The 18,897-nt window shown below is 42.4% G+C and overlaps 1 protein-coding gene across 3 annotated transcripts in view; it reads right to left on the reverse strand.

Annotated features, from left to right (window-relative positions):
- Positions 1-2,415: 2,415 nt before the first annotated feature.
- Positions 2,416-18,897, reverse strand: part of MCCC1 (methylcrotonyl-CoA carboxylase subunit 1) — a 38,553-nt gene continuing 22,071 nt past the window's right edge. For all 3 annotated transcript variants that reach the window (XM_058187957.1, XM_058187960.1, XM_058187959.1), the window contains exons 13-20: positions 15,173-15,389; positions 14,431-14,517; positions 13,668-13,717; positions 12,242-12,379; positions 11,030-11,137; positions 9,310-9,381; positions 5,198-5,331; positions 2,416-4,044 (exon numbers count right to left, since the gene is read on the reverse strand). In XM_058187957.1, the coding sequence (XP_058043940.1) occupies positions 5,224-5,331; positions 9,310-9,381; positions 11,030-11,137; positions 12,242-12,379; positions 13,668-13,717; positions 14,431-14,517; positions 15,173-15,389 (780 nt within the window). In that variant the 3' untranslated portion in view covers positions 2,416-4,044; positions 5,198-5,223. The remainder of the gene's footprint in view (positions 4,045-5,197; positions 5,332-9,309; positions 9,382-11,029; positions 11,138-12,241; positions 12,380-13,667; positions 13,718-14,430; positions 14,518-15,172; positions 15,390-18,897) is intronic.

Genomic DNA, 18,897 nt, shown 5'->3' on the forward strand with positions numbered 1-18,897 from the left:
GCATATGTCACAAGGCCACAGATCATCTGTCACACATCCTTCATTTCATCACATTTGTGCTCCCGAGTTGTAATCCTCTTGGCTGCCTCTGGGCACGGCTGCATAATTATTCCCATCACTTCCTGAAACAGATTTACAGAGGGCTGTTTTTGTTTTTCTGTGCTGTGTTTATTTCTTACTAGCCCCAGTTTCTTCAGAGGAGTCTCTGAGTATCCAATGACCTTGGCCAGGGGTCTGCAAACTTGGCTCTTTTAAGACTTGTGGACTTCAACTCCCAGAATTCCTCAGCCAGCTTTGCTGGCTAGGGAACTCTGGGAGTTGAAGTCCACAAGTCTTAAAAGAGCCAAGTTTGCAGACCCCTGACCTTGGCTAATCTTGAACAATGTTAAGTGGGCTTAAACCTGGTTAGAACTGAAGGGAAGCCAACATGAACTACACAAAGTACTAGACTGGAAAGTTGGTGGGGGGGAATCCTTAAAAGACAAATTATTTCCATATTGTTGTCAAAAACTTTAATATTGGTCTCTCGGTGAAATCGCCAAGGATCAATCTAAAGACTTTTAATTCTTTTAATTCTTTTCTTTTTAAAAAAAATATCAAATTGTTTCAACACCACTTTTTATTCAGAAGTAACAGCCCAGATCCCATTTACCTTGTCACTTTTAGAAAGGGTGCATATGTATATATTTACACACACCCACACACAACAAAATAAATTGCCATCATTTGTATTTCCGAGACAGTCTCTCTGAATATTTATCAATGATATCCGTAGGTGAAAGGATTAAAATAAAAATAATGGGTGGACATCTTGCTTGGAACTTGGCTGCTTGGCTCAAGAAAAATAACAGGATAACAGAGCTGAAGGGACCTTGGAGGTCTTCTAGTCCAACCCCCTGCTCAAGCAGGGAGATCTTATACCATTCTGGACAAATGGCTACCCAATCTCTTAAAAAATCCAGTGATGAGCATCCACAAATTCTGGAGGCAAGCCATTCCACTAATCAATTGTTCTGCCAGGAAATTTCTCCTTAATTCTAGGTTGGATCTCTCCTTGATTAGTTTGCTTCTTGTCAATAAACAGAAAATTAATTTAGAGAGAGCAGGAGGCGGCGCTAAGGAACCTATATTATGTATGCAGATGTATTCTCCTGTTTTATCATTATATTAACTGACTTATTTTATATGCTTCAGATCAGGAAGTCTTGGTTTTTATTATAATGTGAATAGCTCTTCCAGCTTTTAGGCTAATTTGTAGGATAAGGTAAAGGTTCCCCTCGCACATATGTGCTAGTCGTTCTCGACTCTAGGGCGTGGTACTCATCTCCGTTTCTAAGCCGAAGAGCCAGCGCTGTCTGATGACGACTCCGTGGTCATGTGGCCAGCATGACTCAACGCCAAAGGTACATGGAACACTGTTACCTTCCCACCAATGTGGTCCCTATTTTTCTACTTGCATTTTTACATGCTTTCAAACTGCTAGGTTGGCAGAAGCTGGAACAAGTCACGGGAACTCACTCCATTATGTAGCGCTAGGGATTCGAACCGCCAAATTGCCGACCTTTCTAATCGACAAGCTCAGCGACTTAAGTCACCAAGCCACCACCGCGTCCCCTCATTTGTAGGATATGAAAGCTTTAAATCAAGGGTGTAAAATTTAAGGCCCGAGGGTTGGATCTGGCCCGCAGGTTGTTTAGTTCTGGCCCACAGGGCCACCCGGGAAACAGTGAAGGACCGGCCCGCGGTTCCTCTGCCAGCGAAAGCAGAGCTTGGGAGGGAGCCATGTGCAGCCTTCCAGAGCTCTGTTTTCACTGGCAGAGTGCTGGGGCCACCACAGGTACCTCGGACATGAGTGATGTCGAACTGGCCATGCCTCCCCCCCCCCCAGGCCACACACACACCCAGCCCCCTCTCCCCAAGGTCAAGCACAGTTCCGATGTGGCCCTCAATGAAATTGAGTTTGACACCCCTGCTTTAAATCAACATTAGATATGATGAGCCTTTTGTAGAACAGTTAAGTACAGTATGATCCACTCGTCTCTAAAATATGGTCAATACTTCCTGGAAAACATCCATGGACAAACAAATGTTACCGCTGAAACTAGGCTGCCTAAATTTAAATGTCATTAAAATTCCTAGGGCAAGTTGTGCAAATAGCCAGGAGTTTGGAAAGAAACATTGAGCTCTTTTATTAGCATATTTTCTTTTCGTCTGTCAAGAGTCAAATATAGAGGCAGCTTATTATTTTTTACCCATCTATTTCCTACTCTACCCTTGATGGACAGTTCCTTGTTGAGCAAGTATATGTTCCATATGATGCATATACAGGTAGTCCACATTTAGCAACCACAATTGGTTCTGATGACCCAGTCATTTAGTGAAGCAGTTGCTAAGTGAAAAATCACATAAACATGACAATGCTTAGGGTTTTACTTCAGCTTTGCTTTGCTTTACAGAATCAGAAGGATACATCCTCAAAGAGACCTGGGAACTCAAATGGTGGGGAAGGTTCCGGCAACTCAACTCACAAGATAGCTAGGTAAAAAGGCAAATGTTAACAGTCCCCTTTCTCTACTCTCCTGCCCTTTGGAATGCATGTGACCATGTGATCATGAAAGCTCTGATCATTAACAAGAAGAGAATTGAAATTTGTATTTACATCCATTGGAGAGAAAGGGATTATAAGAGAGTAAGTAGGCAACGGGGAACATACTTCAAAAGGAATGGCAAACATTGGTTGCACTTAGGAGACAAAAGCAAGCCTTTTGTGTGAAACTAATTAGGGTCCGGTCAGTTTCATATAGCAGCACAAGCTGGTTGGGAAGTTCCATTAATTTAAGTCATAGAACTAAACTTGTTAAGTTGCAGTTAGTGCTTTAGGGTTGCTGGGAAGAAAAGCAGCTCAGAAAGAGAGTTTGTTTAGGCAAACTCTCTGATCTGAGTTGGGAAGGGAGAAGAAAATAGATCAAGCAACAGGGCAATGTGCCTCCAAATTCAACAGTTCTCTTTTCCCACGGAACTGCTCTCAAACTTAAGTTCACTTGTTTGCTCAGACTGCTAAAATTATTGGAAAAATAGCATCCACCTTCAAACATGCATCGGTCTAAGTTGCAGGATCTCATATGCAAATTCTTATTTCCACTCAAGAATTCTACAAATCACAGTAAGAGATGAAAATGTAGGAAAAATACTTGCAGAGCTGTGTTCCTAACCACATGTTAATTAGCCTTTTAAATGTACTGTATAAAACATAGAAATCTTGTATTAGAAATGCCATGATCAGAAAATCAAACCCGAGACAAAAATAGATCAGAACAAACCGTCCCTGTCTTAAATTACAAATCCCAATTTGTCATTCCCAACCACAGCTCTCAAAATGTTTTAAAATAGGGGTTGACAACTTAAAGTTGCCAAGGTTGGAGACCCTTGTTTTAAAACAATGCAATTGAATCTGGTCTTTGAAATTGTAAATGGTCATTGCAGCTGTTTTCCAAAGAAACAACACAAGTCAGTAAAGAGGAAAAAGTTTCTGCTATCATTGATCCCTCAAATGAGTACAGATTCTGGAAAGGTACATTACTTCATTATCTTCTGTTCTTTAGTAGATTCAGTCCAGACTTCTTCATCCACACTGACTATCCCGGATCAAGCTATTATGATGCCAGTGGAGATGTGACAACTCACCTCATCCAGGACTATCAGATTACATTGCTGGCTTAATGAAAATATAATCACAAACTTTTCAAGTCCCAATTCTCCAAAAAGCATATTGGTTAGATTGGAGGAAGTTCTCTGGACTCCCCATGCAAGCATCACAGTTTTCTGTTGTAACAGACACCCTCTCAAGTGGAGATTTAAAACATTTTTCGTTGGGGACTGTTTTTTTGCTTTCATGGAGAGTAATCAACTGCTAAGAAATCCAGCAATAAGAAAGGATCATTTCTGAAACACTGAGGATCATCAAACATGGCCGTGTAGAGGTAAACCAATCCTTGAGCTCTTCTCTTTCATTCTCGTGAGCAAAGAATTTAGAGGCAGTTCTTCCTGAAATTGTGATAGGAAAACATCAGAAGAATACAAAACAAAAACAACAAAGTACAGGTAGTCTTCAAATTATAACGATTTATTTAGTGACCCTTCAATGTTCCAACAGCACTGAAAATGTGATTCATGACTATTTTTCACACTTATGACCACTGCAGCATCCCCATGGTCATGTGTGATAAAAATTCAGATGTTTGACAACTGGAATAGAATAGAACAGAACAGAACAGAACAGAGCAGAGCGGAACAGAGCAGAGCAGAGCAGATCAGAGCAGAGCAGAAATAGAAACAGAGAATTCCTTATTGGCCAATGTGATTGGACACACAATGAATTTGTCTTTGGTGCATATACTCTCAGTGTACATAATAAATACATTCATCAAGAATCATAAGATACAACAATGATAGTCATAGGTTACTAATAAGCAATCAAATTGTACTAGGAAACAAATAAAACGATATAAATCGTAAAGATACAAGCAATACGGTTATAGTCATAAGTGGGAGGAGATAGGTAATAGGAAAGATGAGAAGAATAGTAATGCAGATTTAGTAAATAGTTGGACAGTGTTGAGGGGATTATTTGTTCAGCGGAGTGATGGCGTTTGGGAAAAAACTGTTCTTGTGTCTAGTGTGCAGTGCTCTATAGCGTCGTTTTGAGGGTAGGAGTTGAAACAGTTTATGTCCTGGATGCGAGGGGTCTGTAAATATTTTCACAGCCCTCTTTTTGACTCGTGCAGTATACAGGTCCTCAGTGGAAGGCAGCTTGGTGGCCATTGTTTTTTCTGCAGTTCTAATGATCCTCTGAAGTCTGTGCCTGTCTTGTTTGTCTTGTTTGGTTTATGACGATTGGGATGTCCCAGGATCATGTGATCACCTTTGGTGACATTCTGACAAGCAAAGTTAATGGGGAACTATGTCACTAACTTAACAACTGCAGTGATTCGCTTAACCACTGTGGCAAAAAAAAAAAAAGTCATAAAATGGGGCTAAACTCACTTAACAGCTGTCTCGCTTAGCAATGAAAATTTTGGTCATAAGTTGAGGACCACCTGTGGGAAAGATTGCATTGATAATCTATTCAGAAAATAAGAAATTAACATGGATTTTTGAGAAATGGGAAAAAGAACAACTGAAATGCAAAATGCATTACCTCCAATCACTGGGGATTATTCTGAGTCAGTCTTCCTCTTCTAACTCAACAAGAGGAGCATGTCTGTTGACCTGCGAACCCTCCTGATAAAGGACTTTCTTTATTATTCCTGCCTTGGGAGCCCGGATGGTATGCTGCAGGTAAAAGATACACTACATCAATCCTGAGTTCAACCGAAAATAACGTCATACAAATTAGGTGCATATTTTAGTCCAGGGGTCTCCAACCTTAGCAACTTTAAGACTTGTGGACTCCAAGGTGTTGGTTACCACCTTTAAAGCGCTCCATGGCTTAGGACCGGGCTATTTACGGGACTGCCTACTGCCACCAACAGCCTCCCATCGACCTGTGCGCTCCCACAGGGAGGGCCTCCTCGGGGTACCATCAGTTAAACAATGTCGACTGGCGGCCCCCAGGGGGAGGGCCTTCTCTGTGGGGGCTCCTGCCCTCTGGAATGAGTTGCCTCCGGGGCTTCGCCAACTCCCCGACCTCCGGACCTTCCGCCGTGAGCTGAAGACTCTTTTATTCCATCGAGCAGGGCTAGCCTAAAAATGTAGTTTTAATGGGGTTTTAGTTTTATTGTTATTGTTAGTTTTTAGTATTTCGGCCATAAATTATATTAATTTTATAGTGTTTTTAACTTGTACTATATTGTGTTTTTTAAACTGGCTGTTTAAGTCAGTCCTTGAGTCCTTCGGGAGAAGGGCGGTATACAAATTCAATTATAAATAAATAAAAATAAATAAATAAACTCCCGGAGTTGGACTCTGGGAATTGGAGTCCACAAGTCTTAAAGTTGCCAAGGTTGGAGACCCCCGTTTTAATCCATAATTTCAAAGGCACACATTATATACACGTTAGAAGAGAGTTGGAAGGGACCTTGGAGATCTTCTATTCCATCCCCTGCTCAAGCAGGAGACCCTATACCGTTTCAGATAAACGGCTGTCCAGTCTTTTCTAACACCTCCAGTAATGAAGCATCTACAACTTCTGAAGGCAACTCCTGTTCCGCTGGTTAATTTTTCTCACTGTTAGGAAGTTGCTCCTTAATTCCAGGTTGCTTCTCTCTCCTTGATTAGTTCCCGTCTATTGTTTCCTGTCTTGCCTTCTGGTGCTGTGGAAAATGGGCTGACATCTTAATTCCGAATTTGAAATGACTTCAGCATCCAACCCAACAACATCCATGTCCTAAACCGGTCACTGTCTGCGCTAATAAAAATGTGAAGACTTCAAGAGAGGTTTCAATTTTTAAATGAAAGCGTGGCTTTGTGAGGCTGCTGTCATAATGCACCCTGGAACATCATCTATAGCAGTTTCTCCACTTCAGTCACATTAAGATGCGTGGACTTCAATTCCCAGAATCCCACACATCTTAAAGCTGGTGAAGTTAAGAAACACTCATCTGCAGGTATCCCCCGACGTGCGACCATTCAAAGTTAAAATCCCCCCCCCCAAGCTACTTATAGCCCAATTTCAAATTTCCAATGCTGGGCCTCCCCTTGCAGTAATGTGTCATGTAATCACGAGTCATTTATCACGGTCTCTTACAGCTGTTTGCAGCACCACGAGACTATGATTTATAATGATAATAATAATAACAGAGTTGGAAGGGACCTTGGAGGTCTTCTAGTCCAACCCGCTGCTTAGGCAGGAAACCCAACACCACTTCAGACAAATGGTTATCCAACATCATCTTAAAAATGTCCAGTGTTGGAGCATTCACAACTTCTGCAGGCAAGTTGTTCCACTCATTAATTGTTCTGACTGTCAGGAAATTTCTCCTTAGTTCTAAGTTGCTTCTCTCCTTTATTAGTTTCCATCCATTGCTTCTTGTTCTACCCTCAGTGCTTTGGAGAATAGTTTGTCTCCCTCTTCTTTGTGGCAGACCCTCAGATATCAGAACACTGCTATCATGTCTCCCCTGTCCTTCTTTTCATTAAACTAGAAAATACCCAGTTCCTGCAACCGTTTTTCATATGTTTTAGCCTCCAGTCCCCTAATCTTTGTTGCTCTTCTCTGCACTCTTTCCAGAGTCTCAACATCTTTTTTACATTGTGGTGACCAAAACTGGATGCAATTATTTAAAATGGTTTTGCCAGAAACCAGCATTTACTTCTGGTTCTGACAAAACCCGGCCCATGGCAAACAATGGATTTCTGCTTTAACCATTGCAGCATTCATTTAAGGACCACCACATTCACTTAATGACCACTGCAAAAAGAGGTTGTAAAATGGGGCCATGTGGTCACGTTCCTTATGACTGTCATGACTTACCAGCATAATTGCCAGGCTCAAGTCTGTAGAGATTATCACTCCAATGTCAAAGAAGGCCCTGATTTCGGAAGTCTCACACAGAATTCATGCCCTGCTTGTTTTGAGACTACACAATTTGATTTTTCAATGCAATTTCTTCATGCATTGGATTACAGCTGGCATAATTCTCTTCTACTGACTATCCTGGCTTGATATAATGCAATGTTTCCCAACACTGGTGTTGTTGTCTGTCAGCAGCCTATGGAGCTGGCAACGGAGTCGGACAGCGATGAGGCTGAGGTGAGGCCAGGGCCATCGGAAAGTGAAGTGTGGACTCCAGAGCTTCCAGAGACTGATAGTAGTGAGGCAGAGGAACAGGAGGAGCCTGTTCCTAATGCACGTATGAGAAGAACTGCCAAAAGGCAAGAGCAGCTCAAGCAGAAAGGACAAATCAGGAGTAGGGCCAAGAGATGATTGGCCCCTCCCATAAGGCTTAATAACACCGGTGTTTCAGCTTGCCAGAAAACAACGTTGTAGCTGCGTCATCTGCTTCATGTATGTCTATATTTTTGTGGCTTCTGGACATTTGCCAGGAAGGGCCTTTGGCTGTTTGCCTAATTGGGCTAAAGTTTGTGATAACTGAAGAATTTGTGTTTGGGAGGCATTTGTTGAACGACGCTGGGTTGAGTTGAACGACACTGGGAATGAAGTAATTCCCAGCTGTTTGAATAAAGTTTATTTTAACATGGACTGAGTTTGTTGCTACCTACTTGGGTCTGGGTCACAACAACTGGCTATTTTACGATGCGTGGACTTCAATCCCCAGAATATCTCATTCTTCCAGTATGCCAGGACTTGAACTACACACATGGTAAAATATGGTTGGGAAACACTGGTAGACTGGAACACTTGCAGAGTGGAACTTCACTCCAATCTATGGAGACAATGGTATATTTTGAAAGATCATCCTTTATGGATCTGTAATGTAATAATCTGTAATCTGAGCGGTGGCTCAGGGGCTAGGACGTTGAGCTTGTCGATCGAAAAGTCGGCAGCTCGGCGGTTCGAATCCCTAGTGCTCCATGTAACGGGGTGAGTTCCCGTTGCTTGTCCCAGCTTCTGCCAACCTAGCAGCTTCAAAAGCACGTAAAAATACAAGTAGAAAAAATAGGGACCACCTTGGTGGGAAGGTAACAGCGTTCCGTGCGCCTTTGGCGTTGAGTGATGCCAGCCACATGACCACGGAGACGTCTTCGGACAGCGCTGGCTGTTCGACTTTGAAACGAACAGCCCCCTAGGCACTGCCCCCTAGAGTCGGGAACGACTAGCACGTATGTGCGAGGGAAACCTTTACCTTTAATGGAATATTCCATTCCATTTATTCCATTCCATTTAATATTACATCTGGAAAACTCTTGCAATCAAGACATTACAGGTAGCCTTCGACTTATGACCATAACTGAGCCCAACATTTCTGTTGTTAAGTGAGCCATTTGCTTTAAGTGAGTTTTGCCCCTTTTTTACGACCTTTCTTGACACAGTTTTTAAGTGAATCAATGCAGTTATTAAATTAGTGACCCAGTTATTAAGCGAATCTGACTTCTGCATTGACTTCGCTTATCAGAAGGTCACAAAAGGGGACCACAGTCCCCTGGGACTCTGCAACTGTCATAAATATGAACCAATTGCCAATCGCCTGCATTTTGATAACATGACCACTGGGATGTCGCAATGGCCATAAGTGTGAAAAATGGTCGCAAGTCACTTTTTTCAGTGCCATTGTAATTTTGAAAGGGCACTAAACGAACTGGTGTTAAGTCGAGGGCTACCTGTACAAAAACAGTTTTTTCTAAAGATACCTCCATTTTCATAGCTGTCATCACCACAAGGGAGTCTCCAACTTGAACTTTGTCTCCCGATTTCACAAACACCTAAAAAATAATTTAAAAATGAGAACTGAGTAGCATGTCCTATTCCCCTACGAACATCATTAGGATTATATTTCCTGTAAACTCACAGAGAGCCAAAGAAAACAATAATGGTTCTCTGGGCAAAGCTGAAGAATGGAAACCTGCTGCTTTTAGTTTATCATCTGTCTTATGGAGGTATCATTAGATGATACCTCCCGCCTACCAGCCATTTGGAAACCCGCCTTTATTGACAAACGAGTCCCTAACACGAGGAATGACACCAGACCCACACTCACGAGGTCCACACAGGATGTCACCACCACACATCCACCCAGAAAGCAGACCCAAACCCACACTGATCAGGAAGCACGACCAAGGACCAGAAGCCAGACCGCAGCTGCAACATTAGCCACTTCAAACCCCTCCAATCCATACATGCAGCAGACTGACACCCACTATGAAGATGTAGCACGACCACGAACACGAAGCCAAACAACAGCAATACAGCTCACCAGCTCAAATCCCCCTGCAACTCAGACTAATCTGAGCACAACCAAGCTCCCACCCAAACAGGACACACCCCCAGCCAATCAGAGCACAAAGCCCCCCCATCCAATCAAAGCACAGCCAAGCTCCCACCCAATCAGTTCAAACCCCCACTAGCAGTTAAAAGGAAGAAACAGCTGCGATCACACATTGCTCCCAGAAGCACGAAGCCTGAAGATGACGAATGAGACTTCGTCGAAACGTCACCAAGACACTTCCAATTTTATGCGGGAGAAAACCCGAATAACCAAAGACCTACATACATACATACATACATACATACATACATACATACATACATACATACATACATATATATATATATATATATACCACAATCCCCTTTAAAATCAAATTAAATACCCATTTAAAAACCAAAATTACAATTGAGGAAACAAAAGCAGGTTTAAATGAACATCAGGAAAATATAGAATAGAATAGAATAGAATAGAATAGGACAGGACAGGACAGGACAGGACAGAACAGAACAGGACAGGACAGAACAGAATTTTTTATTGGCCAAGTGTGACTGGACACAGTATGAATTTGTCTTGGTGCATATGCACTCAGTGTACATAAAAGAAAAGATACATTCATCAAGAATCATAAGGTACAACACTTAATGATATTCATAGGGTACAAATAAGTAATCAGGAAACAATCAATATCAATATAAATCGTAAGGATACAAGCAACATAGTTACAGTCATGCAGTCATAAGTGGAAGGAGATGGGTGATGGGAACGATGAGAAGATTACTAGTAGTGCAGATTTAGTAAATAGTTCGACAGTGTTGAGGGAATTATTTGTTCAGTAGAGTGATGGCATATCAAGCACCAAAAGAAACCACAAACTCAATACAGTGTTTCCTGATATGAGTCATTTACAGATGAGTGGACTTCAACTCCCAGAAGTCTCCTCGGTGCCCATGTTGGCCTGGGGAATTCTGGGAATTAAACTCCAGACATTTGGAAACAATCCAGGTAGTGAAGTGAGAAACGGTAAGCAGCCTGAAATAAGTACACTAGCCTTTCTGAATCATTTTCATGTCTTCCATACCTCATTTTTTTAAAAATGAACTTTAAATTAAGAAATGTTTCCAAAGGTTCCCGTTCAGAATTACCTTGTCCACTGTCCCTGTCATGGGAGCTACAGCCCCACTGTGACCTCCTCCTGAACTCGTGCTAGTTAAATATTTTGGTACCGGAAGATCAATCTGCTCATGACTTTCCTACAGGAAACAAAAGCAACCATTTACAACCAAATTCTACATTTACAACTACTGTGTTTCCCGAAAATATGACCTACCTTAGCTTGGTTTTTACAAGTGCACCCAATATAAGCCCTACCCCCAAAAAATAAGCCCTAATTAAGACCCTGCCCACTCCAGGGTGCACGGGTAAAAATTAAGCTAGGGTGGGGATGGGGGGTGGCCATGTTGTGACTCCAGGCCCCGAACTTGGCCCCATGCCCGACAGTGACTCCGAGAGTGAGGGGGAAGGGCTGGTAAGGCTTACCTCGGGAGCACTGATTCCTTTGGCCCAGCTCCAGGAGCCAGAACCAGACCAGTCGGAGGACGTAATGAGGCCGTCATCCCCTGATTCCTCCCTTCCCCAGGCTACGCCTTCAGACCCAGCTGATAATAATAATAATCAAGCTTGGATCGACCCGCGCTTCAGAAGATTAGAGAGGCGGCGTCATCAAAGGGAAGGGTGGGGCAGGAGCCCCACCCCACAGGATATATAAGGAGCTTTGGGACTGCTCTCACTCCACGGAAAGCAAAAGCTAGCTGAACCGTTTCAAAAAGAGCTGAGAGTCTTGCTCTGTGAGTCACTTGTTTGAACTTTGGCAGGCAGCTGCAATTTCTCTGCCAGGACTGATAAGAGCCGTGAATCCACTGGCTGAAGGCCAGCTCGTTGATCCGAAGTGGGGAAGGAGACAGAACAGGCAACCTCTGAGATATTGGAAGACAGCTATCATCTCACCCCTAGTCCTTCTTTTCATTGAACTAGACAGTTTCATTAAACTAGACATTGCCACAAGCCATCCAAGTCCAGCACCCTTTGAATTCAGTTGACTGTTATCAAGCGCAATTTAGTGCTGACCATTAGTTGACCAAATTCTTGCGTATAGGCATGAGCAATAAACATGGCTTGCAAGTTAACATTTGGTCCTGATCTTTTGTGCCTGACAAAGACCTGCATACTTGCCACGGCCAGAGATTCCTAACCCCTGATATTTAGAGAACTGATAAGATTAGAAGTCAATACTGCTTTTTTAAAAGGTATCTTTCTGTGAATTTTATTCCCCGCATGAATAAAACAAAACATATTACCGACGAGAAGAGATAAACGGCAGTGTCCAGAACTACCAATTTGGACTGGTATATAACTCCATTCACTGAACATCTTATATATTCTATGTCATCATTCCTTGAGAGGCAACCAGAAACATGGAAAAACTGATCCGCTATCTGAAATAAATTTACAAGGGTTTATGTACCATTCCTGAGGAAAAATCAAGCTGAGAGAGGAAAAAAATCATACTGCTCTCTAAGGAATGTTTTCGAGGAAAACAACTAAAAAGAACAAAAACAATAACAAAAACCTGTGTTAGAAATCAGAAGCTTCTCCTGTCTTGTTTTCTCGTCCTCTTTTCCCTCCTAAAACTCACTGAACTATCAAAAATAGCTTATATTGCAGGAGAATCCCACTCAATTTTATTTTTAATGTATCTTGGCAGCTCCAGTCTAGTCAATCAACATTCTACGTTAAAAACATATCCATCTGTTCGAACTATGTCATAAATTTTCTAATGCACTTGAGAAGCTTAGCCTTTCCACAAAGCTGTACAAAATTATCTTTGAGAAACAAACGGTGATGTATTTTTTTTTTAAAAAAGAAGCAGCTAAGCTTGATAAATCAACACAGAAGAAATGTTTCTCTCTTCATACAATTATCATTGGAAGCTAGCATATTTGGATTTAACATATGCTTCCTCGCTCAAAAGAAATGTGCAATTTGGAAAGCTTAAAAGGTGTCAAAAAAGGGCAGGACAGAAAAAAAAAATTATTAAAATAAATTCTGGATACAACATGTGGGAAAGAAGAAAAAACCCTGGAAAACAAAAAAAAGACTTTTCTTTCCCTGGGTTCCTATTTTTCTCTGCAAATAAGTTGGGTAACTGACGTAACATTAATCAATAATGACAATAAAATAGCACAAAATAGTAATATTATTTCACAGCCATTCAACTGTTCTTCCCTCTTAATTCTATCCAGAAATGAGACTGCTCCCAATTACATTTTTTTACATACTAGCACTGGTGGGATTCAGCCAGTTCGCACCTATTCGGGAGAACCGGTTGTTAACTTTCTAAGCAGTTCGGAGAACCGGTTGTTGGAAGAAATCTTGTTTTGTTTTTTTCCCCACTTTATAGGGCTAATCCTGTAAGGAAGGCAGGAACGAAACATTCTTGTGTTGTTTCTAGCCTAATCTTTATTGGCCTGCTTACAGAAACTGCCTCTCTGGTTAACCCTTATTACATTGTAACAACTAAGGCGAAGCGCCCATTGACGTGAGAGACATTGAGTTGGCCACACCCACATGGCCACATGACCACCAAGCCACACCTACCCAGCTGGTCATTAGGGCAGAGAACCGGTTGTTAAATTATTTGAATCCCACCATTGCATACTAGAATGAATGTTCTGGACAACACAGGGCTGAAGTTGTTGAATACGTTATTATGAAGACGTTTACCTGCATGTCATAAGATCCATCCTGATTGTACTGTACGGCAATATTCACATCTGTTGTAAAAATAAAGGTTTAAATTAATTCAAGAGTTAGGAAACATTGTAAATCCAATGTTAAACATATAGTTAACCGGATACATAAACGTTAAAACGAAATCTCATTAATCTCTCTTATTACCCTCTGTCTCTATTTTGTTTGGTGGTTTTTGTATTCATTCATTCATTCAGAAAACTTTTATGGTCACCCAACTCATAGTGCAGTAATAAAACCCTAAATACAAAGCCCAATAACCCATAATCAAGGTCAGCAACTTTAAGGTAGGCGAATTTCAATTTGCAGAATTTCCCAGCCAGTTCAAGATGCAGTGTGATTATAATTGTAATCACACTGCATCTTTCTGCCTTTTTCAATTGCACAATAATGGAGCTCAGATACATTCATTACAGGAGTGAAATTCAGCAAGTTCTGGAGAACCGGTAACGGAAATTTTGAGCAGTTCGGAAAACTGGTAGCAGAAATTTTGAGCAGTTAGGAGAACCAGCAAATACCACCTCTGGCTGGCCCCGGAGTTGGGTGGGAATGGGGATTTTGCAGTATCTTTCCCCTGCCACGCCCACCAAGCCATACCACGCCCACCAAGCCACACCACACCTACCAAGCCACACCCACAGAACCAGTAGTAAAAAAAATTGGATTTCCCCCACCCCCGGTTCATTATCATTTCATAAGCAATTTTCAGTTATTTATTTACTGTTCAGCCACTTACTTTTTTCATTATCCAAGAGAACCATATTTCTAACATAGGGGATATTCATTCTCCTGCCACTGCTGGATGCAAATGGAGAGAACTTATCTAGAATATTAAATATGTACAGAAAAAGACACGTACTTAATACATTATTTCCGCTGAATTAGACAATATTGAAACCTGCTTGCAGCTGGATATGTTACTTTGCATAACACTGCACACATAAAGACTATATACACATTTGAACTACTCAGTGCAAATTTATATCTGCGTGCAACACTTCAAACTGGAATTTTCCATGCAACAACACTGGGAACGTATTTTATGTAAATCGCTCAAAGTCTCCATCTATGAGAATCCACATTGGATCACAACAGCTATTAAGGAATCAAACCCAAATGCTTGCAAAACAAACTCTGGATCCCAGCAACCTCAGCGCGCAATCAAATCCTGCAGTTTGATAGTTTAATGCTTCTAAGGTTATATGTTCGATTGCATTTTGCGGCCACCCCAAAATAATCAAATGAAAAGTAGTTAAACAGGATGCACAGAGACGCCCAGAGTTTTTAAAAGAGAGGAGGATTTCTCAACCGTGGCAGTTTTAAGATATGTGGACTTCAACTCCCAGAATTCTCCAGCCAGCGTGAGTTGAAGTCCACACATCTTAAAGTTGCCAAGATTGAGAAACACTGATATAGTAAGTAGTATGTAAAGCACCTTTTTCCACTAATAAAACAAAGAAAAGCTGCAGCCTTCTCACCTTCTGTCTGGAGTCTAAAGGTATCAGTTACCAGTTTCTCTTTCAGGATGAGCCCAAGAGCTGCCTGGCACAAAGTCACTTTTGAAATCGACCGTTTGGGTGGAAAAAGCTCCCTGTGGTGTTGAGGGATAAAATTAGTGTGAACGTTCCCAGCCTCAAACTCTGGATGGGCTGAGAGATTCAGTAAGAAATCCACATTGGTGCTCAGTCCGACAATCTGTCAAGAGAGGAAGAGATGCCTGAGAAAAAGGCCAATCAAGCAACAGGTGGTCTTTGGTCCTAACTAACAAATCAATAAATCGTCAGCAATTAATGCAAGAGCAAAATATTATTTCATCAATTCATAGTATTAATAATAATAACAGAGTTGGAAGGGATCTTGGAGGTCTTCTAGTCCAACCCCCTGCCCAGGCAAGAAACCCTACACCATTTCAGACAAATGGTTATCCAACATCTTCTTAAAAATGTCCAGTGTTGGAGCATTCGCAACTTCTGCAGGCAAGTTGTTCCACTGACTAATTGTTCTCACTGTCAGGAAATTTCTCCTTAGTTCTAAGTTGTTTCTCTCTCCTTGATCAGTTTCCACCCATTGCTTCTTGTTCTACCCTCAGGTGCTTTGGAGAACAGACCGACTCCCTCTTCTTTGTGGCAACCCCTGAGATATTGGAACAGTGCTATCATGTCTCCCCTAGTCCTTCTTTTTATTAAACTAGACATACCAAGTTCCTGCAACCGTTCGTCATATGTTTTAGCCTCCAGTCCCCTAATCATCTTTGTTGCTCTTCTCTGCACTCTTTCTAGAGTCTCCACACCTTTTTCACATCATGGTGACCAAAACTGAATGCAATATTCCAAGTATATCCTTACCAAGGCATTATAAAGTGGTATTAACACTTCACATGATCTTGATTCTATCCCTCTGTTTATGAAGCCCAGAACTGTGTTGGCTTTTTTGGCAGCTGCTGCACACTGCTGGCTCATATCTAAATGGTTATCCACTAGGACTCCAAGATCCCTCTCACAGTTACTACTATTGAGCGAGGTATCACATATACTGTACCTGTGCATTTTGTTTTTCTTGCCTAAATGTAGAACCTTACTTTTTTCACTGTTGAATTTTATTTTGTTAGATAGTGCCCAATGTTCAAGTCTGTCAAGATTCTTCTGTATCTTGAGCCTAATTCAACTTGAATACAGCTAAATCGAGGAAGCTTCACGGTTGTATATAACCATATATGTACCCAACCATTCAATTAAATTATCCACCAAGAAAAAAGTGAAGAAAGCAATAGTTTCAGAAAATAATCTATATTCTAATATTAATAAAGAGGTACAAGTATACCAATAGGGACACGGTGGCTCAGTGGCTAAGACGCTGAGCTTGTCGATCGAAAGGTCGGCAGTTCAGCGGTTCAAATCCCTAGTGCTGCGTAATGGGATAAGCTCCAGTTACTTGTCCCAGCTTCTGCCAACCTAGCAGTTCGAAAGCACGTAAAAAATGCAAGTAGAAAAATAGGGACCACTTTTGGTGATAAGGTAACAGCGTTCCGTGCGCCTTTGGCGTTGAGTCATGCCAGCCACATGACCATGGAGATGTCTTCAGACAGTGCTAGCTCTTTAGCTTTGAAATGGAGATGAGCACCGCCCCCTAGAGTCGGGAACGACTAGCACATATGTACGAGGGGAACTTTTACCTTTACCTTTACAAGTATACCACCAAGGTCCAAAAGTAAAACAAGGGAATAAACTTGAAAATGAAAATATGCTAAGATGGTGACAGTTAACTGCTCTCCAATTGGCAGAAAACATTTGGTTTTAAGCAACTTTTGGAATATTAAAATGAACGGGGAAAATCTGAATCCCAAAGTCTGCTGGTATATCCCATAGTCTTCCATATTTTGGGGAAATTTCTCAAGGATGGATATTCTGCAGGTATGCTCAACACTGAGTAGCAAGCAGCAGAAAAGAATGATAGCAAATGTCCAGACTGCAAGGATGGGGAAGGGGAGCAAGGAGACTAATCAAAATCCTACGGGGCATGACTTGAGTCCCTGACCAATCAATTAACAACGTCTCAGGATCAGTGGTGGGTTGCTCCCGGTTCGGTCCGGTTCTTGCGAACCGGTAGTAATGGCGGCGGGAGGCTCCACCCACCCACCCTGACATCATCACTGACGATCTGTGCATGCGCGCACTCCTGTTGCGAACCAGTAGTAAAAGGAAGTGGGACCCACCCCTGGTTTGCTGGTTTTCACCTGTTGCAGTGGTGAGATTTTGTGTAACTATATTTGGAAAATCACACTAGTGTAGTAGTTAGGGCCCCAGGCTTAACTACAACACCAGAAATCCATGAATTCTAGTCCTGTCTTAGGTACAAAACCTGCTGGGTGATTTTGGGCCAGTCAGTCTCTCTCAGTCCTAGCAAGGAGGCAATGGCAAACCATTTTTGAAATCTTGCCAAGAAAACCGCAGGGATTAGTCGAGTCAAAGCTGTCTTAAAGGCACAAATATATATACACTGACGTACATCTGTTACTGCCTGAAGACTCAATATAATACTGTGTGCCAGCGGTCACCAACTGGTGGTCCGTGGATCGCTGGTGGTCTGCGAGAAAATTTTGGTGGTCCGCAGAAAAATTATTTGCATTTTTTTATATTGCACTAAATCAGGGGTCCTCAAACTAAGGCCCCTGGGACAGATACGTGCAATGAACGTTTGTGTTGCTGCAGAGAGTCTCCCCCTTCAGGGTCTTTTTGTGTGGGTTGGAGGGGGGCAGAAATTCCGACTTGGGGTCTGCTTCGGCCTCCTGGTGCAAAGCTTTGGGTGAAGGCTGGCGGGAAATGCCGCTGGTGACAAAGAGTCAGAGGGACTTGTTCCAGTGGGACTGCTTCATGGCCTGGAACTGGCTGACCATCTCAGCCCGCAGAGCCTCCAGGCCCCGGTACCTGGCCTTGCACTCCTGCAGGTCTTCTCTCTGCTTGGAAAGCCTATGCTACTAGTCCTCAGTGAGGTGCTTCTGCTGAGCCTCCTTCTCGGCCAGATCCAATTTGAAACGAGCTGTTTTGCCGATTCTTTCTTGTGGTGACTGCTTAGCTCCAATAACTGCTTCCTGTTGGGGCCCTAAGGAGACCGGGTGGGGCGGGGCGAGGCTGGGAGGGGAGGGGTGCGTAGAAGCTGGCGAGGCACCCTTTGACGTGAGTGACATCGAGTTGGCCACACCCACCCAGTCACATGACCCCCATTAGCTACGCCCCCCCAGCGGGTCATTAGGCAGATTTATTTATTTATTTAATTAGATTTTTATACCGCCCTTCTCCCGAAGGACTCAGGGCGGTTTACAGCCAGATAAAACAGAACAACAGAATAAATACAAGATAAAATAATATTTAAAAAACTTATTAAATTTGGCTCAGATTAAAATATATTTAAAACAGTAAAACCCACTAAAAAATTAGAAACCAAATAAAATCTAAAATTCTATGCCAGTCCTGCGCGAATAAATAAATATGTCTTCAGCTCGCGGCGAAAGGTTCGAAGGTCAGGAAGTTGGCGGAAGTCCAGGGGGAAGTTCGTTCCATAGGGTGGGAGCCCCCACAGAGAAGGCCCTTCCCCTGGGGGTCGCCAGCCGACATTGCTTGGCGGACAGCACCCTAAGGAGTCCCTCTCTGTGAGAGCGCACGGGTCGGTGGGAGCAATCGGTAGCAGTAGGCGGTCCTGTAAATAT

The sequence above is a fragment of the Ahaetulla prasina genome, chromosome 6 (assembly GCF_028640845.1).
Source record: "Ahaetulla prasina isolate Xishuangbanna chromosome 6, ASM2864084v1, whole genome shotgun sequence".
Classification (NCBI taxonomy): Eukaryota; Metazoa; Chordata; class Lepidosauria; order Squamata; family Colubridae; genus Ahaetulla; species Ahaetulla prasina.